This window comes from Nyctibius grandis, chromosome 4, assembly GCF_013368605.1.
Source record: "Nyctibius grandis isolate bNycGra1 chromosome 4, bNycGra1.pri, whole genome shotgun sequence".
Taxonomy (NCBI): Eukaryota; Metazoa; Chordata; class Aves; order Nyctibiiformes; family Nyctibiidae; genus Nyctibius; species Nyctibius grandis.
This window is the reverse complement of record NC_090661.1, coordinates 16,999,199-17,022,163: the sequence shown is the minus strand read 5'-3', so window position 1 is coordinate 17,022,163 and position 22,965 is coordinate 16,999,199. Positions and strand designations below refer to the sequence as shown.

At 39.2% G+C, this 22,965-nt stretch overlaps 1 protein-coding gene across 1 annotated transcript in view; it reads left to right on the top strand.

Annotated features, from left to right (window-relative positions):
• KCNQ1 (potassium voltage-gated channel subfamily Q member 1) overlaps positions 1 to 21,309 on the top strand; it is a 379,050-nt gene extending 357,741 nt beyond the window's left edge. Inside the window, exon 18 of the mRNA XM_068398668.1 lies at positions 21,109 to 21,309. Coding sequence (XP_068254769.1) covers positions 21,109 to 21,309 — 201 coding nt within the window. The remainder of the gene's footprint in view (positions 1 to 21,108) is intronic.
• Positions 21,310 to 22,965: the final 1,656 nt, after the last annotated feature.

The following is a 22,965-nucleotide window of genomic DNA, read 5'->3' as shown; positions in this document are numbered from 1 at the left end:
AGGGAGACCCCTATGGATGGCAGAGGACAGTCTCCAGCAGCCAAGCCGGCAGCCTGGTACGAGAGTCCTATTGGAAGCAGACGTAAAGGTTTCATTAAGAAAGCAGTTCAGACAGTCAGCAGGTGCACCCTGATTTCCAGGAAATAGGTATTTTCCTTATTAACTCCTTGAATACAAATCAAGGTGCAAACATTCCTGGGAAGTGGACAGAACATGCTGGAGGCCCCAAGCAAGGTTCCTTCAAAGGGCAATGTGCCCCATGTTTTCCAGAATTGCCCTGTGTGACTGGATTTTCCACACAGTGATCCTCAGTGTCTTCCCTTTCTATGTTAAGTTCCCTCTCCACAGTGTTTCTGGTGGTACATTAATCTCATCAGGTGTGGTTACAGCTTACAGATCTCGCTGCATTTCCTTGTGAGTGGGAACATTCTTGGTAAACCTGAGTTTCATACAGTCCTCAAGAGACAACCGGCACTAGGATTTTTGACCCATGTCTCATAAAACCACATGACCAGCTCTTACTGTTTTCTTTCCCCTTCGTATTTTCCCTGGTAATCAGATCAATGTGTACAAGAGTGGCTTAACAAATTGAGCTATAGGATCAAGATGGTTTCTTGTATCACTGAAAACTGAACAACACAAGAGTTTAATGGTAAATTTTCACCTCTAATAATTGGATGGATTTATATTTTCCATCCATTTCCACAACTAAAAGTCTTGGAGAGAGTTTTTTATCAAAACTTGAAAAAGTAGACGAACACTGACACTAATTAACTGTTCAGATTGAAGCGCCTCCAGGGCCAGCCCTGACCTGAATGCTCCTGGGGCTAATCCTGAAGTAAATATGTTGTTGATAAAAAATTATTCTCAACTGTGCTTCTGCTCCTTTTAAAGTCAATGGCAAAGGTCTCGCTGCCTTTAGAGGACACCCATCCTATCATATTTTCATGCAGTGATCCCAAAACACAGTCTGCTTTGGAAGGCTCCCAGGCAGGACTTGCTACCTGCTCACGTTGGGCAAAGCTGGAGATGGAAAGGTGCACTTCAACTGTCCAATGACCAAACATAGGTTTTTAGCAGTTCTGTTACTTTGCAGCATTAGCAATTGCAGTTCTGTACAGGGAAAAACAATTTGCCTCTCCGGGGATTTCTGCTGGAAAGAGCTAGGTAGAGCCACTTACAGAAACAGGAAATTCTGCAGTTTTGTAAATGATTTTAAAACTGATAGCCCTCATGACAGACTGTTATTCAGAGGCCCTCTCCAAAGCGCTTCCCCAATGAGCAGGCACTTGGGTCAGCATCTCAGGAGGGTGAGCTAATAGCAAGTAAGGACTGAGAAATAGTCGGGTTTTGTTGGGGAGAGGGAACGTTATTCAAAAAGTAAGAAGTCTTAAATGCCTTGTTTTAGATAGAGCTGGCAAAAATTAGCCTTTTGGAAAAAAAAATAGAAGTCCCATTAGAAACCTCTGTGTTGCCACATGTGAGCAAGGCTACTTGGATAACATTTGCAGTCAAACTTTCTTGGAATCATTGATTTAGACTTTTTCACTGTGGTCAGCATTTTAATCCAAGGACATTGAAATGCTGCACTTAGTCTGTTTTGTTGTCTTTTTATTCCTTTTAGGCAGTTTGGAATAGTGATAGGGTTTTTAATTTTTTAATGAAATGTTTTAGTGCTATCAACATTCATGGTGAAGCTAAAGCCATTTACGTGTTTCCAAATTAAAATAGCTTGCAATTTCCACTCCTTGAAATATCTCAATATTTTGAGAGGTTAAGAAAATTGTGATATGCCATAATTTCCCATACAACAGAAACTCTGTTTACTGACCAAGGCAAGTAATGACAGTCCTTTTTTTCTGTAACAGTAATCAAAAGTGTGATATTGAAGACAAGTAATGAAGCACAGTTTGTCTCCCATGTAAACATACTTTGGGGTTTATTATGTATACTCACCTGCTCGTTCTTGGGCATTGGGAGTGCTTCAGAGCCTTCCCAAAACTTGTCCCAAAAGACATCTCCCACTATAGGATTTCGGTTTAGTTGTGTGCGACTTTAACCATCTGACCTGAAGTTTTCCGCTTTGGGCATCTCAGACTAAAATTTTTGGGAATGTTTCAGCTGAAAAGCTTCAGCCATTCCAAGAAGAAAGTTAGGAAGAGACACATAATTTTGCCCATATTATTGTGATTATTTTTAAATCTTGTAAGTGTTTTGAAATGCTCTCCTACATCCATAATTTGGAGTGAAGACTTGAAATTTGTCTGGAAGTTGTCCTAATTTCAGGTACATTTATTCTTTCTCTTAAAAGAACCCCAAACAAACCATCCAACAACAAAACAAAACTTTGACTTTTTATTTGGCCAAAGTAAGAGCCTGTAGAATCACATATTCTTAGGGTGGAGGGCAGCAGCGGAGGAGGAGGTGCTGATCTCCTCTCTCTGGTGACCAGTGATAGGACACGAGGAAATGGAATGAAGCTGCATCAGGGGAAGTTCAAATTAGACATTAGGAAAAAGTTTTTCACTGAGAGGGTGGTCGGTCACTGGAACAGGCTCTTCAGGGAAGTGATCACGGCACCAAGCCTGTCAGAGTTCAAGGAGGGTCTGGACGATGCTCTTAGTCACATGGTTTAGTTTTAGGTAGTCCTGCAAGGAGCAGGGAGTTGGACTCAATGATCTTTTGGGGTCCCTTCCAATTTGAGATAGCCTATGATTCTAAATAACAATTTAAAAATAAATAAAACTGCTTGATTTTCAGAAGGAAACTACTTCTGAAGTAGAGAACTACTACTTTTTTTCAGAAGACAAAAGTCTTCTGAAGACAAAGTAATATAGTGGTTCTTTACTAAAACATGTATAACTACTCTTTTTTTTCCTTTTTCTTTTTAGTAAGAATGCGTGAACTGCAGGTCAGATGTTTAGAGAAACCCATTAAGTGATTATTTACTTTTTTCCTGAAGCATGGTACAGTTTGTTGTTTCTGTGGCTGCTTGCACAGAGGACTCTGCAGAGAAATAGCAGAATCCGGACTTCCTTCACCAAACAATTGGACTCAATGATCTTAAAAGTCCTTTCCAACCAAAACGACTCTATGATTCTATGAAATAGGAAATCAAAATATGGGACTTTATTTCCTAAGTTTGATTTTTGTAAAGCTTTAAGAAGCAAAGCCACAAGTAACTATTGCTATGCGAACATTTATATTCCTGCAAGAGGTTAGAGGCATGTTGTTCCCCTCCTGTGTTTAGGCCCTGTATGCCCAAAGGCTGAACATGGCTCTGATGTCTCAGTTTATAAATAAAGATTTGAGTACAGTCTTGTAGTTAGTAAGGATAGGGTTAATGAAGGAAGATGAAGTTGATTTGAACTTGAAAACTTCCATTCAATGCCTAGCTTTTGCCCCAGATATTTTTTGTGTGAGCATAGGCAAGACATTTAATCCCTCCATATCTCAATTCCATATGTATAAAACAGGAATGAAAATACGATATTTGTCCCACCCCTTTTTTTATCTCATCTATTTAGATCATGCATTTTTCAAGGCAAGGGCTGTTTCTCTCTGTGTGTGCGGATAATTAGTAGCCCATCAGGGCTCTGATCTCAGACGAGGCCCCTAGGTGCCATTAGTGTGTAGTAGTAATAATAATAACAATAACAACAATAATAATAACAGATGGAGTTCAAATCCTGAAAGACAGCTCTGAGCCGTTACACATTCGGGAGTATGAAACACAGTCGAGCCCAAGACAGCTATTTTCATCAGAGACGAAAGTTAACAGTTTGGCAGGGCGACTGAATTTGGCATTATGTAAGCTGGGTTTTGCAACTTCAAACCATGATTTTATTTATGTCTTTTTTTTTTTTCCTCCATCTCCATACAGTTCGGTCTGTGACTGGAACTGTTTTAGAGCTGGCTCGTTGTGGGATCTACCCTGCTGCAAACAACGTTTGGAAATCTGAAAAGAAAGTTTCTTTAATTAACTGAAAACCAGAGCCCGTAGCCCACTTGATATGAAAAATAGACTAAATTATAGTGGTATTCATAGCCTGCTGGAATGGTCGGTTGTTTTGGAAAAAAAATGTTTTTAAAGGAGGCTTGCCAAGAAACTGTTCTCTCAGGAAATGATAAATGGCAGTTTGGAGACTTGAGTGGCCTGTGCTGTATGTATGTGTCTTGGTAACTGCTGACTCAATCGTGTGTGCTCCTGATGGCTCCCACATTCGCGGCACGGGGAATTTACAGTCCTGATTCGCAAGCTCATTACTGTCCTACAGTTCGGGACTTTTACACATGGCCTCGGGATTATTATATCTGAAGACAGTGCAAACACATTTCTTTAAATTACACTTCAGATAACCTTTTGGTTATCATTACTTTACAGTGTATGCTAAAAACTTTACAAATTCTTTTCCAAAACTATAATTTCTCTGAATATACCCTGACAGGTTTGGTGTTTTCTGTTTGGTTTTTTTGTTTGTTTTTTTCTTTTATAGTATGTTTTCTATGAAGTTGTGAAGTTTTAGGAAATTTAAGCAACAGAAGAATGAAGACATGGCTAGAATTTGCATGACAGGGTTGTTTTTTTAAAAAGTAAAAGACGACACTGTCTCTGTGCGCTGAAGAAAGATCTGCTTTAAACAATGCACCATTTAGTCATGTGTTCTTTGCAGTGATATGTGCTGTTTGCTATGTACTGTTACTATAGGGGATGTGTTGTGTGCAAGTGGACAAGCCTTTAGAGTGTACTCTTCTGAGTGCTAACAGTGATCTGTGTTTTCAGTCCATTTATATTACCTTAATCCCATTGACATCAGTAAGTTTACTCCTCATTTACTCGGAGGTGAAAGAGAAGTGAATTGGGACTATTGTATTTTTAGGAGACATTGTTGCAAAAGATGTCCCATTCCTGAGTTACAGTAGAGGGAGAGAGAAAGGTTCATGGGGTACACAGAGCTCAAGGGATTATTTTTTTCCTAATGTTGCCTAATGAATCTGACTGAAAAGAGTCACAAATATGGTAGAAAAAATTTGCATATACATGTCCATGAAAATTTATACTGTGCACTTGTAAACTACAAGATGACGTATGGATTTAAGAGTTCGGAGATAATTTGATAGAAAATGAATCGATTCACCGCCTGTAGCTTGAATGTTAGGGTTCCTGGGCACCTTATGAAGAATTTGTGTATTTGGTCACTTGCATCCTTGAAAACCTTTTTAGCATTCACATAGGAGGCAGTTGTGAAAATGCTGAATGCTTCAAAGATCCCTTCTCTGCCCTTGCTCCATTATTTTTCAGCCCTTGCTTCTGTTCTTTGCTATGTCTGAGCAAATTCTTCTCCCGCTCCCCTTTTACTTACCCCGCTGTACGGTAGTGTGGTGCAGAGCGGCTGTAAGCAGCTGGGTGGAAAACCCTGCCCACACCATCGGTGCTCCTTGCCTTTGGTAGAAATGGTGTTACTTTTGTATTGAGGACAGCATGAAACCTTGTAGTGTATGTAGCTGAAGGAAGCACCTACCTAAAGTAACTTTCCGCTCTCTGATTTGCCAGTGAGAAACCTGCTGATGGGTTTTACGTGCAGCCTGACAGATTAGAAGAGGAATGTGAAATGCAGGTATCTCTGCCTCCTCTGACCAGTTAGATGCTGGTTTTCAGATTATATACCATTGATTCTTCAAGTTTTGCATACCGAGCTAAGGGAAGTACCAGCACTGATTAGCATCACTGGAAAATGAGCAGGGACCATCTGGGGAGAACTGCATTGCTGAAGATGACTTCGAATGGGGAACTACATCAGTGAAAAAAATGAATGCCGCCCTTGGCATTTGAGTTCCAGCATAATTTTAGGTACATAAATAGCACCTACGAATCACAAGGTGAATAAAATTAAATTATTTGACATTTCTCATGTGCTTACAAGCTTTGCTGGGTCAGGCATTACTATACAATGAGAGATGGAAAAAAAATGTAGTTTACCTGAAAGTCAGAAGAATGTATACTTATATCTAAAATTAATGCTAAACTTCAAATTTCAACAACAGCGTCTGACTACTCTCTTAATTTTCTCTGTTCATTCAAACATTCTGGACTGTCGTCTTGTGCCCAGCAATGGGGTATTACAGTCTTTCACCTTTAAAGACTTCAGAGAGTGAGTGTATTTCCAGGCTTGCCTGGCTTTGCAGCATCAGAATGACTGCTCTAGCAATACAATGATGTCTGTCTCCTCGAATGGCTGATTTAAAACCTTTGCCACGAGCAATGACCCCCGAGTGAGTGAAGTGCATAATTAGTACAGGTGTTCACTGGACTAACAAAAGCATTTTTAGACTCTGGCCTGTCTGCAAGGATTGAGTTCATGTCATTTTCTACACATGGCAAGCTTCTTTGTCCAGCATGGATATACAAGCCCTAAATTAACTGTAGAATTATAAATAGACCACGGGTACAATACATCAGGAAAGAAACCTCATTTTGACCTCTTGTATTGTGCAATCACTGTTACGGAAAGTTATAGACTATGTGTTTCAAGTATACTTACTTCTTCCCAAATACATGGATCTTCCTCATTGAAAAGCTCCCTGGGTGTCGAGGACACTCAGAGGGTAACGGGAGTGATGAGCACCTTGCAGCACTGCATCACAAACAAGTTTGACAAGGTTTGACCTGTGTGAAATATTCATATAGAAATGTTTCCCTGGAAAATTACACTTATCCCTATGTGTTAGTTGCATGTGGAGAGCCGCTGTGATTTAAACAAGCTGCTTCTTTAGCCAGAGGCTTATTTTGCTATTGTACTAGATGGTCTGTTGTGCCCCAGCAGAAAAAAAAAGAAAGACAAAGAATCAAGATAAAGTGGTATTAGTGATGATGTGTCTGTATGTCTGCACATCATCTGCAGGCTGTGGATTTATTAGTTTTTCAGTCAGTAGAACTGTTATACAAATAATGCGTATCAGAGCTGGTCACACATGGTCTTCTCACTTGCACATGTACACTGCAAGTACTGTCAGAGCCAGAGAGGAATAAGTGCAACCAGACCTCCTCTGTAAACCAGCCTTTAAAAAAGTGTCAGACACTTGTCTTGTCACAACAGTCCATGTCCCATCTAGAAAGATGCATCAGTGTCGTTACTGTAAGGTTTTCAGGCTGTGTGGGTGCTATTCCTGACTCAGCCATCATTTTCTGCAGGACTTGAGGTGAGTCATTTCACCTTCTGTTGTTTCCATTTCCTCAGCCATGAGTACTAGGTATCATAAAGCATTTTGAGGCTTGGAGGTCAAAAATGAAAACAGAAGCACTTGGTATTTTTATCATTTTTGTTATTCCCACTGTTGTTCAGCATCTGTCTTAACACTTAGATGTAATTTGAGAAGTTTAATTCTTGATTTGAAAAGACTGTTGTTGAATATATAAATGAAAAATGCATATAAAGTAAAAAGGAGCAACTTATACCTGAAAGGAGCTGTGATGCCTGAGACAGAATTAAACTCCTTTCACGTTTCAGAGCAGATGTGTCAGAGCTAAAATGGTTAGCTGGATCACATAAAGCTATCCATGAAAATGGATGAAAATGGCTTAATTCAGAATGATGATAGCATTTTAATCTGTAAAGTCCTTAGTAGATGCTATCTGACAACGTTTTTTTGAAGGTTGCAGTGGTTAGGGGTGAATTAATTTCTCCACTGACTTAGCTGATTACTCTCTCTGTTGGACGGGGGAAAAAAAAGATATTACTTAGCAAAAGAGATTAGCAGAAGAAAGAAAATAAATAACTCCATAGTAACCTCTTTCGCTCTTTCAAGGGAAATATGCAAAGGGGAAATAAGAAAGGCCTGCAGCTAAACCAGTTCATGCAGTGATGCTCAGATCTTCCACGTAAAAGCATGGTCTGGCTTCTGCAAACACTAATGATCAATCTGCAGGAGGAACAGGCTGCAGCTTGCTTCAGAAAGCAGGGTGCTGATTCTCTGGTGTTCCCTTCCCGGAGTGCCTTCACTGTCAATGAAGTCCTTCCTGACTGATGCCTAAGACAAACTTGGTCCCTCTGTGGAGGACTATCCTTTAAGATGACGATTAAAGTGATGTCTCTCATCACCTGCAGCCATTGAAGATCCTCTAGCACTCTCTCAACTTGTAATAAGTCATCAGTCTGTCTTAGACAGGGTTGGGTAGCTTCTTACTGCCACCATGATGTTCTCCTATACTTTTGTCATATCACTACTCTTTGTTTCCTATCTGTAAATGCTGTGGAGCGTTACCGTGTGCTGTGAAACGGATGCTGCCTCCCATTGCAGAAAAGCTACATTTTGTTATTGGTTTAACAGGGGCTAGTGCAGCCCTTAATGCCAGGGGCTTGAGGGGAGAGATCCAACTACATATTCATGCTCCTCCCTTGAGTAGTTGGTAACAGTTCTGGTAGGGAGTGGGAGTGGAGAAGGGAAACATCACAAAGCTTTATGTGCAAGACTATCACCACCTCTGCCTGAAGGATCTTCCAGTATTTCATCATGTCTAGACTGTATGTGCTGTGTTATCTTGTGTAGAGACCTCCTCTATCATAGGATAAAATTACAAAGCCCAAATCCTTTTTTTGTTTTGAACAGTAATGATCATCTTTATCTTAAGAATGAACAATCCAGGCTACTGCCTATGAACCAGAAGAACAGCAGGAGGTGGATGCACATCTAACATCTGGATCTGGGCAGATCATTTAGTCTTCAAGCCTGTCATGATGATTAATCAGCTAGGAAAGACTGTGAGCCTCTTGCTTCACCACTGTGCTTACACTACCAATAGATCTACTTTTTGAGTCACGGTTTACCAGTCCAAATAAATGCCCGTCCTGGCTATATTTCTAGAAGAAGCTATTGACAAAGAAAAGCACTAAGGATTTTTTGTTATCTTTGTCATCCACTAAACTTTTCAAACATGTTATTTTGTCAGAAAGATTTGTTTACTTTTTAAGTCATTATAGCTTAAAATGTTATGGAGAAGAGCCTTGATATTTTAACTGACTCAAAACCAGAGGGAAACCTGCAATGGAACCAAATTGGAAAGTTAAGCCATGCAGAACTTGTTACCGGCAGTAGCCAAATGATCTGTCTCGTAGTTTTCAAAATGAGTCTAGCCACCAAGGTGTTAGGAAATTGGCTTAAAGCCATAAGGCTGTATTTAAGAAAAAAAAAAAAAAAAAAAGGAAACAAATATCAGAGGCTTTAAAATCTAGTTTCTGAGACCTTGGTGTACACTGAAGACCTGTTTTCAAGGCTTTCTCTGCAATAATGTTGGTTAGAAGATAACTCTGGAAGTTGAAGCTGGTATTCTTGCATAGCTGGTTGACTTCAGAACTTGGGATTTAAAGAAAAATGTCTAAAACTATGAAATGCATAACAAAATAATCACTTCATTTCCCCCAAATTCAACTGGCAGAGCTCTTGAACTCCTGCAGGCATGGTAATGACTTTGTATGACCCATGAAATTTGACTGAAAACCCATCTTCATTAGCAGTTGCTTGCCTTTGTTGTAGTTTTGCTCCTGGTATCCATAAGAGCTACTAGCTTGCCTTTATGAATAATGCCATGACAGCCAACAGGCAGTTTCTTTCCCTTTTAAACATGGGTTTCCATTGGTAAATATATTGTGTTCTAGGTCACTTGTTGGTTATTTGGTGGCTTGTGATTGATTGTATCTGCCTCCACTTTTGAAGCAGCCAGTAAACAGATGAAATGCAGTTTTGGGGTGTTCAAGGCAACTTGTTTTTAGAGGGTGCAGAGCACCTGCACCTTCTCTGGATTTCAGTGTTTTTTCTGGGTGCTTACATTTCTACTAAATGAAAGCGTTTTTATTTTTAGAGTATTCTGAAGGAGATATTTCCAAGGATATGATTTCAGCAGAAGTGAATGGCAGTTGGAAAGGCTGGGGGAGTAGAGTGGGCTCACAGACTTTTTATCACCAATAAATTTCACCTCTGATCTCTGTGCAGCCCCTGGGAATGAAAAGTGCCTTTGGAATTGTGTGTGGTTTTCTTTCATTCCACTGAGCTTTCTCACTGAAATTTTCTGTCTTGCATCTGTGTCTTTGTAAAGCTTAATGCAATGGCAAAACAAGAGGCTGCCTCCTTTCTGAGGAGCGGAGTCAAGCGTACAAGAATACAGCCCTGGTTTTGTGTGTTCAGAATGGGTGCAAACTTGCCACCTTATTTATCACCGGGTTTTCTAACTTTCAAATGCCATGGCCCATAAATGACTTCTCCATAATAATATTTATCAAAGTATTTCTGGTCTAATTATTCATGCTGAGCTTGTTCTCTAAAAATTTCTCTTGAAAGAATCTTTTTAAAGATTTTTCTTTTGAAAACAAATTCATGACCACATCAAACGGAGATTCATGTTGCCGTTGGTTTAATTACCAACAGCCCTCAGGGAATCTCAAAACTCACTGTTGTTATAATTGCTTCTCTCTCTTTCTCTCCCCCACTCCTTTTCCCTTTCCATTTTTGATTGCTGCAGAAGTCATCGTATGGTTATTGATTTTTTAAGTTCATTTTAGGTACAAAGGAGTTTATGTCCTTTTTTGCCCACATAGTAACTATCAAATCATAAATAATGAGTAGATAATGGATGATAAAAAAGGAAATGGCCAAAAATCTTTTTTTGAAAAAACAGTTCAAGTAATCTTGTTTTTTAATATTTTAAGCAAAAAGCAGATAGCGGTGCCCTTCCCTACTCATGCCATACCATGCCATAAGATCAGATCCATAACCTGTGGATATGTCTCAATTTCTATTCCAACCAGAAAACCCAGTGCATCTAGTCTGGCTTTATTCCCTTTGCAAAGCAGTATGGATGCTTCATTTGGCTGAAGTGTGAAACATAGCATAAGCGTTGCTGACCTAACTCGATATGGTACACGGCATATTTTCTTTAAAAAGAGCAGCAGTCTCAAATCTGTTTTGAATTAGGAAAAGAGTTTGAGAAAAAGAAATGAAAAAGGGAACTGTTTTGTAGCAGGGATCTGAAAAATAACAGTTTGGAGGAAGGAGGAAAAATTGTCAGAGAAAACCTAACAGTTAAAGCTGAAAAATATATTTCTAACACTGGGGATTATAAGTGTATATCTTATTCTTTGTTTTTTTAAAAATAAAGTCTTGGCAACTTTAGCACGTACTATGATGATCCAGAATGAGAACAGCTACTCGATGGTGAAATTATCAGCAGTACTCCAGCGAGAGGTTATTAGTCATAGTCCCAGTATCATACGAGAGTCAGAGCCAAGGATTCAAGAAGCAAAACATTCCCCTTTGGAGAGAGGTCAAGATTAGTCACTTTTGTTTTCTTTAATTGGTGAGGGTGGTAGGGGGGGGTTGGTTTGGTTTGGGGTTTATTTTGTTGTGGAGAAGAGTTTGGGACATATTTTTGTGCTAGTTGGGTCTTTTACTTTTTTTTTTAACCCTGAAGTGTTGTAAATATGCCACTGTTCCACATTGGAAACGGGAATCCACAGCTAGGAGAAAGCTGTTGTCTGATAGCCAAAATTCTGACAACAAAAGCATGGAGTGATATTCAGAGGCTGTACTGCTGTGATTAAACCAGCAGAAAGAGTCCTCCAGAGGCAAGTACCACAGGGAGTTTTCTTCACATCTGTGGAGCTGAAGCATCTGAAATATAAGTGCCTGTTAGCTAAACAGAGAGTCTTTCTTTCCTTTGCAGATAGGTACTGGGGTGCTCAACCAGAAGGACCCAACATAGGAATGTTTTGCTAAACAAGTGATTGAGAATGAGAAAGCAATCAGTATTCCAACCTTCTGCCTCATTAAAAAACAGAAAAGTGCTTTGAAGTTTTCTTTGAGATCTGAAGATCTGCCCAGAACAGGGGAAAAGATTTTTAAGGTTTTTTTAGAGCTCCTTCTTCCAAGTTGAAGTTAAAGATGTTTAGCCTATCTGAAGGTTGGCCATTAACTTTATTGCCTCAGTTTTCCCCACTTTGTGCTAGCCATAACAGTACATATCTACTTCAGTGTTCTACTGTATAGGTACACGAAGGTTCACACAGTGCTTTGAATATAAGATGCACTAATGACCACCATTCATTCTATAACTATATCCAAACTATTGCGTAAAGATAAGGGGTTTTCCTGGTTTCTTTGATCAATACTTCCCTCATATTTCTTGTTATCTCAAGCCTGTTTGACATCCTGCGTAAGGCTGGATTTCAGTTTAAGCATAATTTGGAAACTGTTTATGATTATGGTGCTTGATGGACATCCAGTGATTTTTGTGGATACATAAACTTCTCATACTTTTGGTATCATTGATTCACTTGTAAGGAAAGAATCCCTCTCTTCTTGCCAACTTGTGTCTTATTTTTAAATGGAAATGGAAGACAGTTGTGTCTGGTCAAAGAAATATTATTTCCTGAAGGTGGGGCTATAGTAAATGAAGATAAGCAAATTCTTGAAAAATCCAGAGTATTCAGTTAATAGGATGGGGGATTTTATCTTCTTTAATAGCTTCTGATAAAAGTTATCTTTAGAGACAAGACCCTAAACTTCACTTTCCTGGCTTCATGCAAGGAGAGAAAAACATTCCAAGCTCCCTTATTCATCTACTGATACTCTGTTAGTTTAGAGGAAAGGGTTAAAAAAATAAATATCTGACCTTTGTAATATGTTAGAGAAAAAAATGTGGTATCCTGAGGCAGTGCTGGGCCAAAGACTGTAGATTTTGGACACTGTCCTAACTTGAAAATTTCCATGTGTTTTAAGTCTTGTCTCATTTATCTACAACAAGAGTCAACCACAAATTTTAATTGCTTGGCTATAGCCCTCTGGATGCCAGATAGATCCATGCGCGTTGCACACATCTGGGCATGTACTCAGTCCTGTGAGGCCAGCAAGGCTGGCCTGGGAGCTTAGGGAGCGATAAGCAAGCAGAGGGGCTTCGTGGCCCAAATCTATACCTAGAGCTAAAGAAAGATTCTCAGGAAGAACTGATTTCCAATGGTTTAAGTGTTTTAAATAGGCCAAATATTTTTGCAAGAAGTTGTTAATAGCAACAACAAAAAAACTGAACCAATGCCACCGTCCTCAACTATCTCTTCTCAAGTAGCAGCCGTATCCAGTCTCTGCTTCTTACCATCTCCTCCAGCCACATCCATCGTAGTCCTCATTTCTGTCTTGACTAGCAGCATTTTAGGTCATCCCTTTCCAAATTTTTACCCTCAGGCCTTTCTGAATCCTCTCCACTTCTAAAATAAGCAACTGCCCCAAAAGTTTTCCACCTTTTGGGGTCTTGTACTCTATAACAATCCATGGCCAAGTGTATTTCACTCTCCCCTAACTTAATTCTTCTGTTTGCCAGTGTCCTACTGACCTCCTTGTTAGATGGAGAGGTATATATTCATCTTACCTTGCTTCCTTCAGTCCAGCAGCAAGTTATAGCCAGATAATTTTATGAAGGTGAAATGTAAAAACCAAATCAACTTGTGTGTTTGTAACTTTTGATTTCTATGTATATCTCATAATTTTTAAGATCTTAAAGGAATTGCTCTCTTATATAAGCACAGCACCTGTTGTTGCCACTTGTTTCTTTGTGGGTCTTATTTAATAGTTCCTCTTGTACCTGAAGTTTTCCCTGCTGATGATTTGCAGCATTTTTTCACATAAGGGTTATGTACAAGAGTTGTGTGTAAGTGGCTGGAAATAGTCAAAGATAGCTGTGAAGGTTTCTGTTCTATTGCGTAACATCTTCTTCAGCTAGTGCTGTTCCTGAAGACTGTATCTTCGTTTTCATTTGGGGAAAAATGGCAGTATCATTAAAAAGGCAGTTATAAAAACATGCTGCCAGTATTCTGTGTTTGGTAATATATATGCTGTATTTTATATTATTTATTTAATCACACATTACTGAAGTGGCTTTTTTATATCATTTTTTCAGTTTTTGACCTGTCAGAGCATGTGTCTTACTATTGTCAGTTTCAAACAGAATTCAAGGGAGGCGTCTAATCTGAAAAATGGCATTATGGTTGTAATCTACACTCTTCTAAGAAGTATGAAAATCCATATGAAAGAAATGGAGCCAAGTGAATAGTTAACCAGAGATGTCATATTTCCAGAAACTTTGAGGAAGCTTTCAAAAAAAGATGTTTTTCTTTGGGGAAAAGGACATTTGGAAAGGAAAAATAATTCTCTGCAGTATAGTTACTTGCTTATCAAAATCACTTTCCCAATTCTAATAGAAACAAAGAATGCATACATCAACCCTGTCATTTCTCCCATTTCCTATAGCTAGAGCATCTGGTACCCTAGAGCTTGTGCTGCACAATCAGGACAAAATTCTTCAAACAAGCAAAATTTACTTCAAAATGCCACAAGTGTTATAGTCAGTAATCAAATGGCCACATGCTGATGTTACCAGTTTGTTTTACTTCCCAACATAATTAATAAAAATGTGTGCCAAAACTGAGTTTCTATATGGTGCATTGGGAATTTACTATGACAAGTCGAGCCCTTTTTAATAGCAGTTCACTCTGATACCAAGGTAACTTCTGGAGAATCAGAGCCAGCGACTGGCTTGTAAATCCTGGTTGTTTCTGAGCTCTAACCGTGACTCAATGACTCAAAAGTTTCTTCCCAGTCCCAGGTCATCAACCTCTGTTGAAAGCACAAGCAGCGCACCCTCATTAATGATGAATTGTCAGCATCCATTTAAGGGTCACTACTACAAAAAAAAAAGGGGTTTATTTACAGTTATGAGAAGTGTAGGAGAAATATTTTACTATAAAAATACGGAGTAAGATGAGACCAGCAAGAGTCTCTGCTTACTGAAAAAACAGAGCAATTTTTAGTGTCTCAAAGTGAAGAAGAGATTGGCACTGATAACTTTATGCAAGGAAGATGATTTTAGGACACAGTATGTAGCAAGTGCCTTTCTTTCCAAAGATGTTTTTTTGTCTCGAAGTTCCCCATTTTATTTGTCAGTTAAGACGGTGATTACAGTGTTCATATAGTATTTTCATTGACTAGAAAGTGACTCGTCACATGCAACCCTCAAAACCTGTTAATTTTGATCCTCAGAAGCTCAGCCTTTATATTTTTCTAGCGATGAGTAATCTTATAGTAGAGTGTTTTCTCACTGGCTCCACTTCCTCTATGCTTCCCCCAGACACCGCACGCATACTCCCTTCTTTGGCCAACTCTCAAGAGAAAGTACAGACAGTCTGGAGAACAAATCTTCCTTCATGCAGATTACATTCTCCTATAAACGCCTCAGCAATGGGTATGTAACCTCCAGCAAGACTGCTGCCTAAGCTCTGGCAACAAAATAAATAAATCAAAGCCAGAAGCTCTGATTGGAGGATTCAAAAGAATCTGGGATCTTGGGTACTATAAATGGAAAGAAGACTCTTTCCATGATTTTTGAAGAATCACGTACCTGAAGAAAATTTCTTTAATAATACTGAAATAGCTGATCTCTCCTGCCACTATTATAGTTATAGAGAAACATTTAAAATAAATCCTCTGTGAAGATTCCTATACCTATCCCTGAGCTTCTCTAGAAAGCCACATCGCATTTGTTCCTGTCCACAGGGCCCTCAAAACTAAAGCATTAACTTTCAGAAATATTGAGATATCAAAAGGAAGAAGAGGAGCCAGGGAAGCTGCTCTCTGAAGCTTCCTCAAATATTCTCAAGAACTTAAATAGGATGGATCCCACCAAAGAAAAATGTGATCTATAACCACACCTTCACTTGCAGAACACACTCACTGTTTTCTTAAGTACCACTTGATACTGATACCTTCCTTCATATTGTTGCCATTAACAGGTATCAAAAGTTCTGGAATATTTTTTGCCTTTTATATTTTCTTCAACTGAGTCATTAGTGTGCCTGATGATGATTTTGTTAACAGAAAGGACATTTTTGTGTGTTTTTCTGAAATATAAAGCTAGCTTATTACTGAGCATAGTATTGAATAGCAAAACATTAGGGATTCTATACAACACCACCTGTGAGGATGCACAGATGAAGAAAGCATCATTTTCTTTCCCTAGAAGTTTGCCACACTGCAGAGCAGTAGGGTCCTCCTTATTAACAGGCCAGCAGGAGTGATAAATACATGATGATCTTCCCAGTCATCTTCAGTTATTTTGAAAAAAAGTGCCTTAAAGAGTTGGTTCAGTTTGAGCTAAAAAGCTGCACCCTCAGGAATGAATGCTACTCGCGACAAGTCAGGGTAGCAGACTTGGGAGTCTGATGTTGGAAAAGTAGCTGAAGTTTTCCTTTATCACGTTTTCGTTCAGCAAGTGCTGCTTGCATTCTGGTTTTCCTCTTCTCCTTTAGCAGCTTCATGCTCGTCTTTCTATACTAAGAACAAGCACAGTCCCCCTGAACCCACTGAATGAGCACTGTGCTGATAAAAAATCTCTTGATTAAACACAAATTATTTGTTTAATCACTCAACCGTGTTAAGAACATAGGTAGTTATAAACCACCATTCTGTCCAAAGGGACTGTGATTTTTACCCTTAATTTACTTTTGAAATCTCTGAGAATGAGAATGAAGGGCAGATGAGACAGCTTTAATCAACAGCATTAATCAACCTTGATCCCTCCAGATCATGGAGCAGTGCTTGGCATAACTTGTTAGTAATTTGTGGTCTTTGTGGCCTAAATTATGCAAAACTTCAAATTTTGTCCTTCAGCTTCCCCGCTATCCTGAATATCCATGGCTGAAAATATCATTCCCCTCAGCTCTGTAATTCCATCTGTCCTTGTCCCTTCCTGGTAAATCCTTATAATTCGCTTTGGGAGTGAGTCTCCAGGGTGCTGCTCTTTAGTTCTGCATTACAGGGGTGCATAAAGGAGACTCTCCTCCAGATGTTCCTGGAGCCACTGAGACTTCTTTGGTTTTTTTTTAAAGCAAGGGAAGAAATTCATTGTTACATTTTATGTTCTGAATCGTACCATGTTTTTGTTATGAATGCTTAAAATTATTGTCATTTAAAATTAATATAATGTGAAAATTTGTGGCATTTTAATAGATAAATTGCTCATTATTTTGTTCTCTCATCACAAGAACAGTCTCTGTCTTGTTCACTAGCACCTCCTGGAATGCCTTTGATACCTTTATAAAAGTTGGCATGTCACTTTATATCCAGTTGTAGAGGACTGCTGCTCCTGGAAACATGACCTAAGAGGACCTTGTGGTTCATAGGAACTAAGTCATTGCCACTACTCTATTGTGTGGGGTGGCAGAGTAGTCATGTGCCTCTGTGGCTTTTTAGGGAGAGTAAAAAAATGTGTTCTGTAACATAGCTACATTTCTTCATGATGTGCCATTTAAGATTTGTGCTCTAACCTTTCAGCCTTTGTGAAAAACTATTTGGGTTTAGTTTTTTTTTCCTCAGTGCACTGCCTGGATGGGATTGTTTTATTCATTTCTAAGAGCTGGGTTCAAAACTTGTTTAAATGTGCTTCTCTCCATCTGTGCTCAATCTATGATCCTTGGATCTTTTAAAAAAAAAGCTTATCTCGGAGGATGGAAAAATCTTGTTAGCATACAATATTTCAGTAAGATTTAGGAATAACTGTGGTGTGTAATTTCTGAGGAGTTTCAAATGCTGCTTCCTCTCCCCAACAACTATAAAATACAAAGGAAATTATTTGCATAAAAAGGATTTGATCATCCAAACATCATGCTTCTAATGAAACATAAATCAGCTAGAAAGAGCTTACTTAGTTTTTCCTAAAAGAAACAAATCAGCCTGAGTTATTTTTCTACGTAATTAACACTGTTTGCTGTTTTAAGTAGAGGGATCAGAGTTGTCCAAAGCAGTTAAGATTATAGCAACTTCAGCAGTTTTTCTGTTTGCTTTACTTTTATTCTTTCTGGCATCGTCGCTAATTTCTAATCAAGTAAATGTATTTGAAAGTATGATTCAGGGGAGATGATACGCTTCTCCATGCTAAGTGCATAAAGCTACTTTAATAAAAAGGGTATTGCACATGATGACATTTTTCTAGTGGGTATAATTATCTCTGCAGCAAGCAAGTGAATGATATATTTCAGGATGTGTGTTGGGATGACGATGGGCAGACTGGCCATTCACCAGCAAGCAATAAGCAAGGCCATTCACCAGCAAGCCTCTTATTCTTGTACCTCAGAGGCCTGTGATGACAGTAGAGGTTGCCTTCTGGTGGCTTTTACTCCTCCCTTTAAAATGTCTCATACTTTAAGCAGAACCGAGGATGGGGGCCCATCATCCCATTGCCGTCTTATTTGCAAATGTCATCTTTTCTGATCCAGCCCCAAGAAGCATGAGCAGAGCAATGTACAGAAATCCGGACTGCTCCTTCTCTTGTAATATCCAAAGAATAAGTTACTATTTGGGATTGACGATTCAGTCCAAGATTGATCCAGAGCCCGCTGAAGTCACTGGAAGTCTGTGATTGCCAAAAACTACCACTGACTTTCGTGTGTCTTGGAGCAAGCCCTTCATGGGCGCAGAACTCCCTGGGAAATGGCTTGCTTTATTGGAAAGCAAAACTGATTAAACAACAATTAAATACAACCAGCTATCTGGATCTCCCTCCACAAAGCTTTGTGGCTTTAGAGCCCTACCCTAATAAGCAGGAACATGGAAGATGAAGGTCTGTATTTTTTATCTCATGTGGCTCAGCTCAATAGCAATTAGCTTCTGCCTCTGCTTCTGTGGGCCTCCTGCACTCCACGGCTGCAGCAGCCAAACCTTGTTCCCTAGAAAAAATTAGACAATTATCTCTGGGAGTTTATTTCCCAGCAAGAATATTCACATCTCGCTTCTCTCCAGTACTTCATCACCAAGATGCACAGCTGTTGAAGGACTATCCAGATCTCAGTCCAATCTACTGTCATGTTCAATAGCTCATCACTGCAAGAGTTTCATAAATGCACATTTTCCAGATATATCTTCAATTTGTGTTTCCTTTGGTAATCCCTGCCTGGAATCACAAATTAAGAAATACATATATATATATATATATATTTAAAAAAACCCTAGTTATTTTAGAATAATTAGCAAAAAGACATTTCTTGTTAGAGGAAAAGTTGTCCTTCAGACTCTGAAGATAGCTGTTTGTCTGCAGTCTTCCACTACATTCCTTCCAGCATAGCTGTCTCAGAAAGCAAGTGATACCTGGGCAGTGAGGGGTGGAGGAATGAGATATTTGTGCAGGCTTCACTAGCACTGATTTGTACTGTCATGCTTGGAGCATCATGAGTTTGCCATCTGTGATGGGCACCATTTGGGCAACGCGTGCCTTTTTCTAAGGGAGTGAACAAATAGTGATGAAATGAAAACCTGATGATCTGCTCAATTTTCCTTCTAGAAATCGTGAACTTATGTGTTCTTCAGCTTCCTCACTTGAAGAATCTCATCTTTCAACAGCCATTTCCATCCAGAATTAGTAGTGTTTCATGTACCATCTAGGGTGCTTTGCCTAACGTTTTCAAAACCAGCTGCAAAGTATAAATCTCTGGCACCTCATATTTTTAAATCACTGTATCTGCTTCCCTACCAGTTGTACAAAGTGTTAGAAAAAAAACAGCACTTTCTCTACAGTGGAAAAACATTTTAGTCTCTGCTGAAATCCTCCAGGTTTGTTGATGTTCTGCTCAGCCTTACTGTCTTTTACTGTCCTGTGTGATACTTGGAGGATAGCCAGGCACATATAAATTGCTCCTACTCATGCTCTCTCTGGCGATTTTATGTGCCTTTCACTACTTTCTAGCAGATATTTTAGGCAGCAATTTATTCTTATCACAGTTTTTTCTGCTTACTTTCTTTTCCCTTTTTAAAATGTATTACATCTTTTTGCCTAGAATTTACTTAGTGTTTTAGGATCCCTGTGGATCGATGGCTCAGAGACTACAATGGCAAAATCGAGGCTTTCTCCTTATGCTTGTAGAACGGAGTAGGAAGCCATAAGGCAGACTCTTACTGCCCAGTTTCAATGCTTGCCATGCCAAGGGGCAGACAGTGGGCAGGACTTTGAAGCTGGAAGTGCCCGTCTTCCCCTCAGGACATCGCGCTCAGTACATTGGAGTCAGCACAGAGAGGAGGCTTCCCATGCCAGATAAAAGGGGTGATACAGGTTACTTCTTGACTGGAAAACACAAGAAACCAGAGACTGAATCTGTGGTGCTCCTGGAAACATTTCATTCTTGATTTTCCTCTGAATACCACAAATGTACACCAAATAGAGTCTAAATTTTGGACAAATCCATAACCTAGCCTCTATTAGGTAGCATGATTTTTCATTATATTTTCACGTAAAGATTAGAAGAAAAAACAAAGAAGAGGAATTAAATAATTTAAGGAGCTTCTGTCTAAAGGCAGAAGAAAATAAGCATTATGAATTCAGGCTGAACCTTCCCCTGCAGCCCCCCAGTTGAAAAATTAGCTTTCACCCATCTTAGAAGAGTTTCTGGCTTGCTGTGAATCATGTCATTCAAACAGCAATCCTAGTGAACGCTGGGTCATAGCGGGGGGTGAGAGTGTAAAACTGAATCACACCCCACTGTCAGCCCTTGCCACAGACCCCAGCTGCTATCCACTCACAGCAGCAAAAATATCCATGGGTACTTTGTGGCCTGAGCTGGTAATTGGGCCCAAATGTAACAAGGAGCATCAGTCAGTCCTAGCTTAGAGTTCATTAGATCACTGCAAGTAGAGCAGGTATTTACTATTACTAAGGCATATAAGCATGTTAGAAGTGTATCATGTTTTCAAAGAAAAATTGAAACAATAATAACAAAAAAACACAGAAACTCAGTTCTGGGACTTAGTTCTCTATCCGGGCACATCTCTTCAAAAGCCCATTTGTCATGTGTTCATCCAGGTGTAAAATGAGTGTCAAAGTCTTAACAGGCCTGTCCTCATCCAACTCTGACCTATTGCATTAAATTTCTAATACTCTGTTTGATTAACTGTGAATCTGTGATGTCTTCATAGAGGTTGTTGTGATCCTAATTAAGAAAACTGTCATTTTAATATTGCATTTGTATCACATGGTTTGTTGCAATTTTCTCACGTGCTACTAAACAAACCTTCCCTTTGCCTTTGTAGGTGACACAAATGGACCAGAAACTGAACATCATTACAGATATGCTGCATCATCTGGTTTCCCGTCAGCAGGGGGATCAAGGGAACAACAGATCATCTCAAAGAAGCAACAATGTCAATTCAGATCTTTTCCTCCCTAATAACACCCTGCCGACCTACGAGCAACTGACAGTACCGAGAAGAAACGAAGATGATATATCCTGATGTAGTATAAGTCTGGGTTGGGTTCTTCCCACCTTTCTCCTTTAAATGGGACTGAACGTTGAGAACCTGGAAGGAATTAAGTTAAGTTCATCAGCCATCCAAGAAAACACGCATTTACTGTATCTATACCACTAGTCTCAAATACGCTCTTCTAAAGCCACTCATAACGGCCAAAGGATTGACAGGCTGTCTTCTACCAGACAAAACTTACTGAAGCTCCACATTGATTTTGTTCATGAACAAATGATCACGACTTGCTATTTCTCACAAAGACCAAAACGATGTAAAGACAGGCAAAATGGCAAAGATTTAGAGCTCCTTTAATAATAATAATAGTAATAATAATATTCTAATAATACTTGAACTTAAGATGGAAAAAGTGCATTCTGGTTATGAATCTGCACATAGCAATATATTTCTACTACTAAGGTTTTTAAAGCAAAGTAGGATAACTTATGTTGTTTTTATTGTATAAACATACACTAACGTTCTAGAGAATGACAAACCACATACTGAATGATTTTCTTTTTCTCTTTTATTTTAACATTGCTACATAAACAGTTATCAGATAATGACCAGATTTTTTAAATCTGTTTTTCTTCAGGGAGGAACTAATCCTTAATCTGGAACAATACTATTTATAGTGGAAAGTGCTATAGATTTTTTTAAGATATCAGTTTTTCATAGGGAGACAATAAAGTATTACATAGAAAAAATGATTCTGCTTTCTAGAAAATTGTTGCCAAAGAATTTATATATAAATAGATAATGCAGTGGTCTGAATGTACTTGTCCTGAAACAGCTTTTTAAAAAGAAGGCCCACTACTTCTTAAATCTACTTGTTTTTAGCTTATAGTTGCCAAGCATAGTACAAGAGGCTGAAGTGACTGGACTTGCTGGTCAAGTGCTTGAGCTGACCACTTACTGAGCATCCATAATCCTCGCAGGAGTCGAGGCCTCAGTTCAGGAAAGCATCTCTCATCCAGACAGCATATATCACAATTTGAATAGTTTCCTGAATTATGTCTCGAGAAATTCAACTCCCTACAAGAGTCATTTGGTATTGAAAAGTGCCAGCTCTAACTTAGAAGACCGAGGGCCTGAGCTGCAACCCACGGAGCTGAACCACATTACCCCACATGAGAGTTGCAATAAAGCCAGCAGTGTTTGGCTCAGTGTGATTGTTAACACACACAATGTGAGCAGGATTTGGGCTTTGGCTACTGAGGTTGAAATTCATCTGTTAAAGAAAATTGGCAGAGTCCGGGTCTCTAGGTTTGCTGGTTTTATTAACAACTCAGAGTTGGACCACCACCGCAGTGAATGGTACCTGATTCAAATTCACTACCGGTTTATATAGAAACTAATAATCAATTACATCATAAACATTTCATAAGCTTCTGTTAATAATCCACTAACTATTTCAATTCCTCTTTCTTTCTTCATCAAGAGTCCACAAAAGTCCATTCTTTTCCATTGTTTAGCTGATCTTTATGTTCTGGTTCCGCTCCGACTCCGGTCAACACCCCGTCCTCGATGTTCTTGTTGTGATCGGCGTCCTTAATGTTCTTGTTGTGATCAGCGTCCCGTCCTGATTCAGGTTGATCAGAGTCCGGTTCCCACCGCCAGTGTCTCCTAAACATTCAACCTTAACAA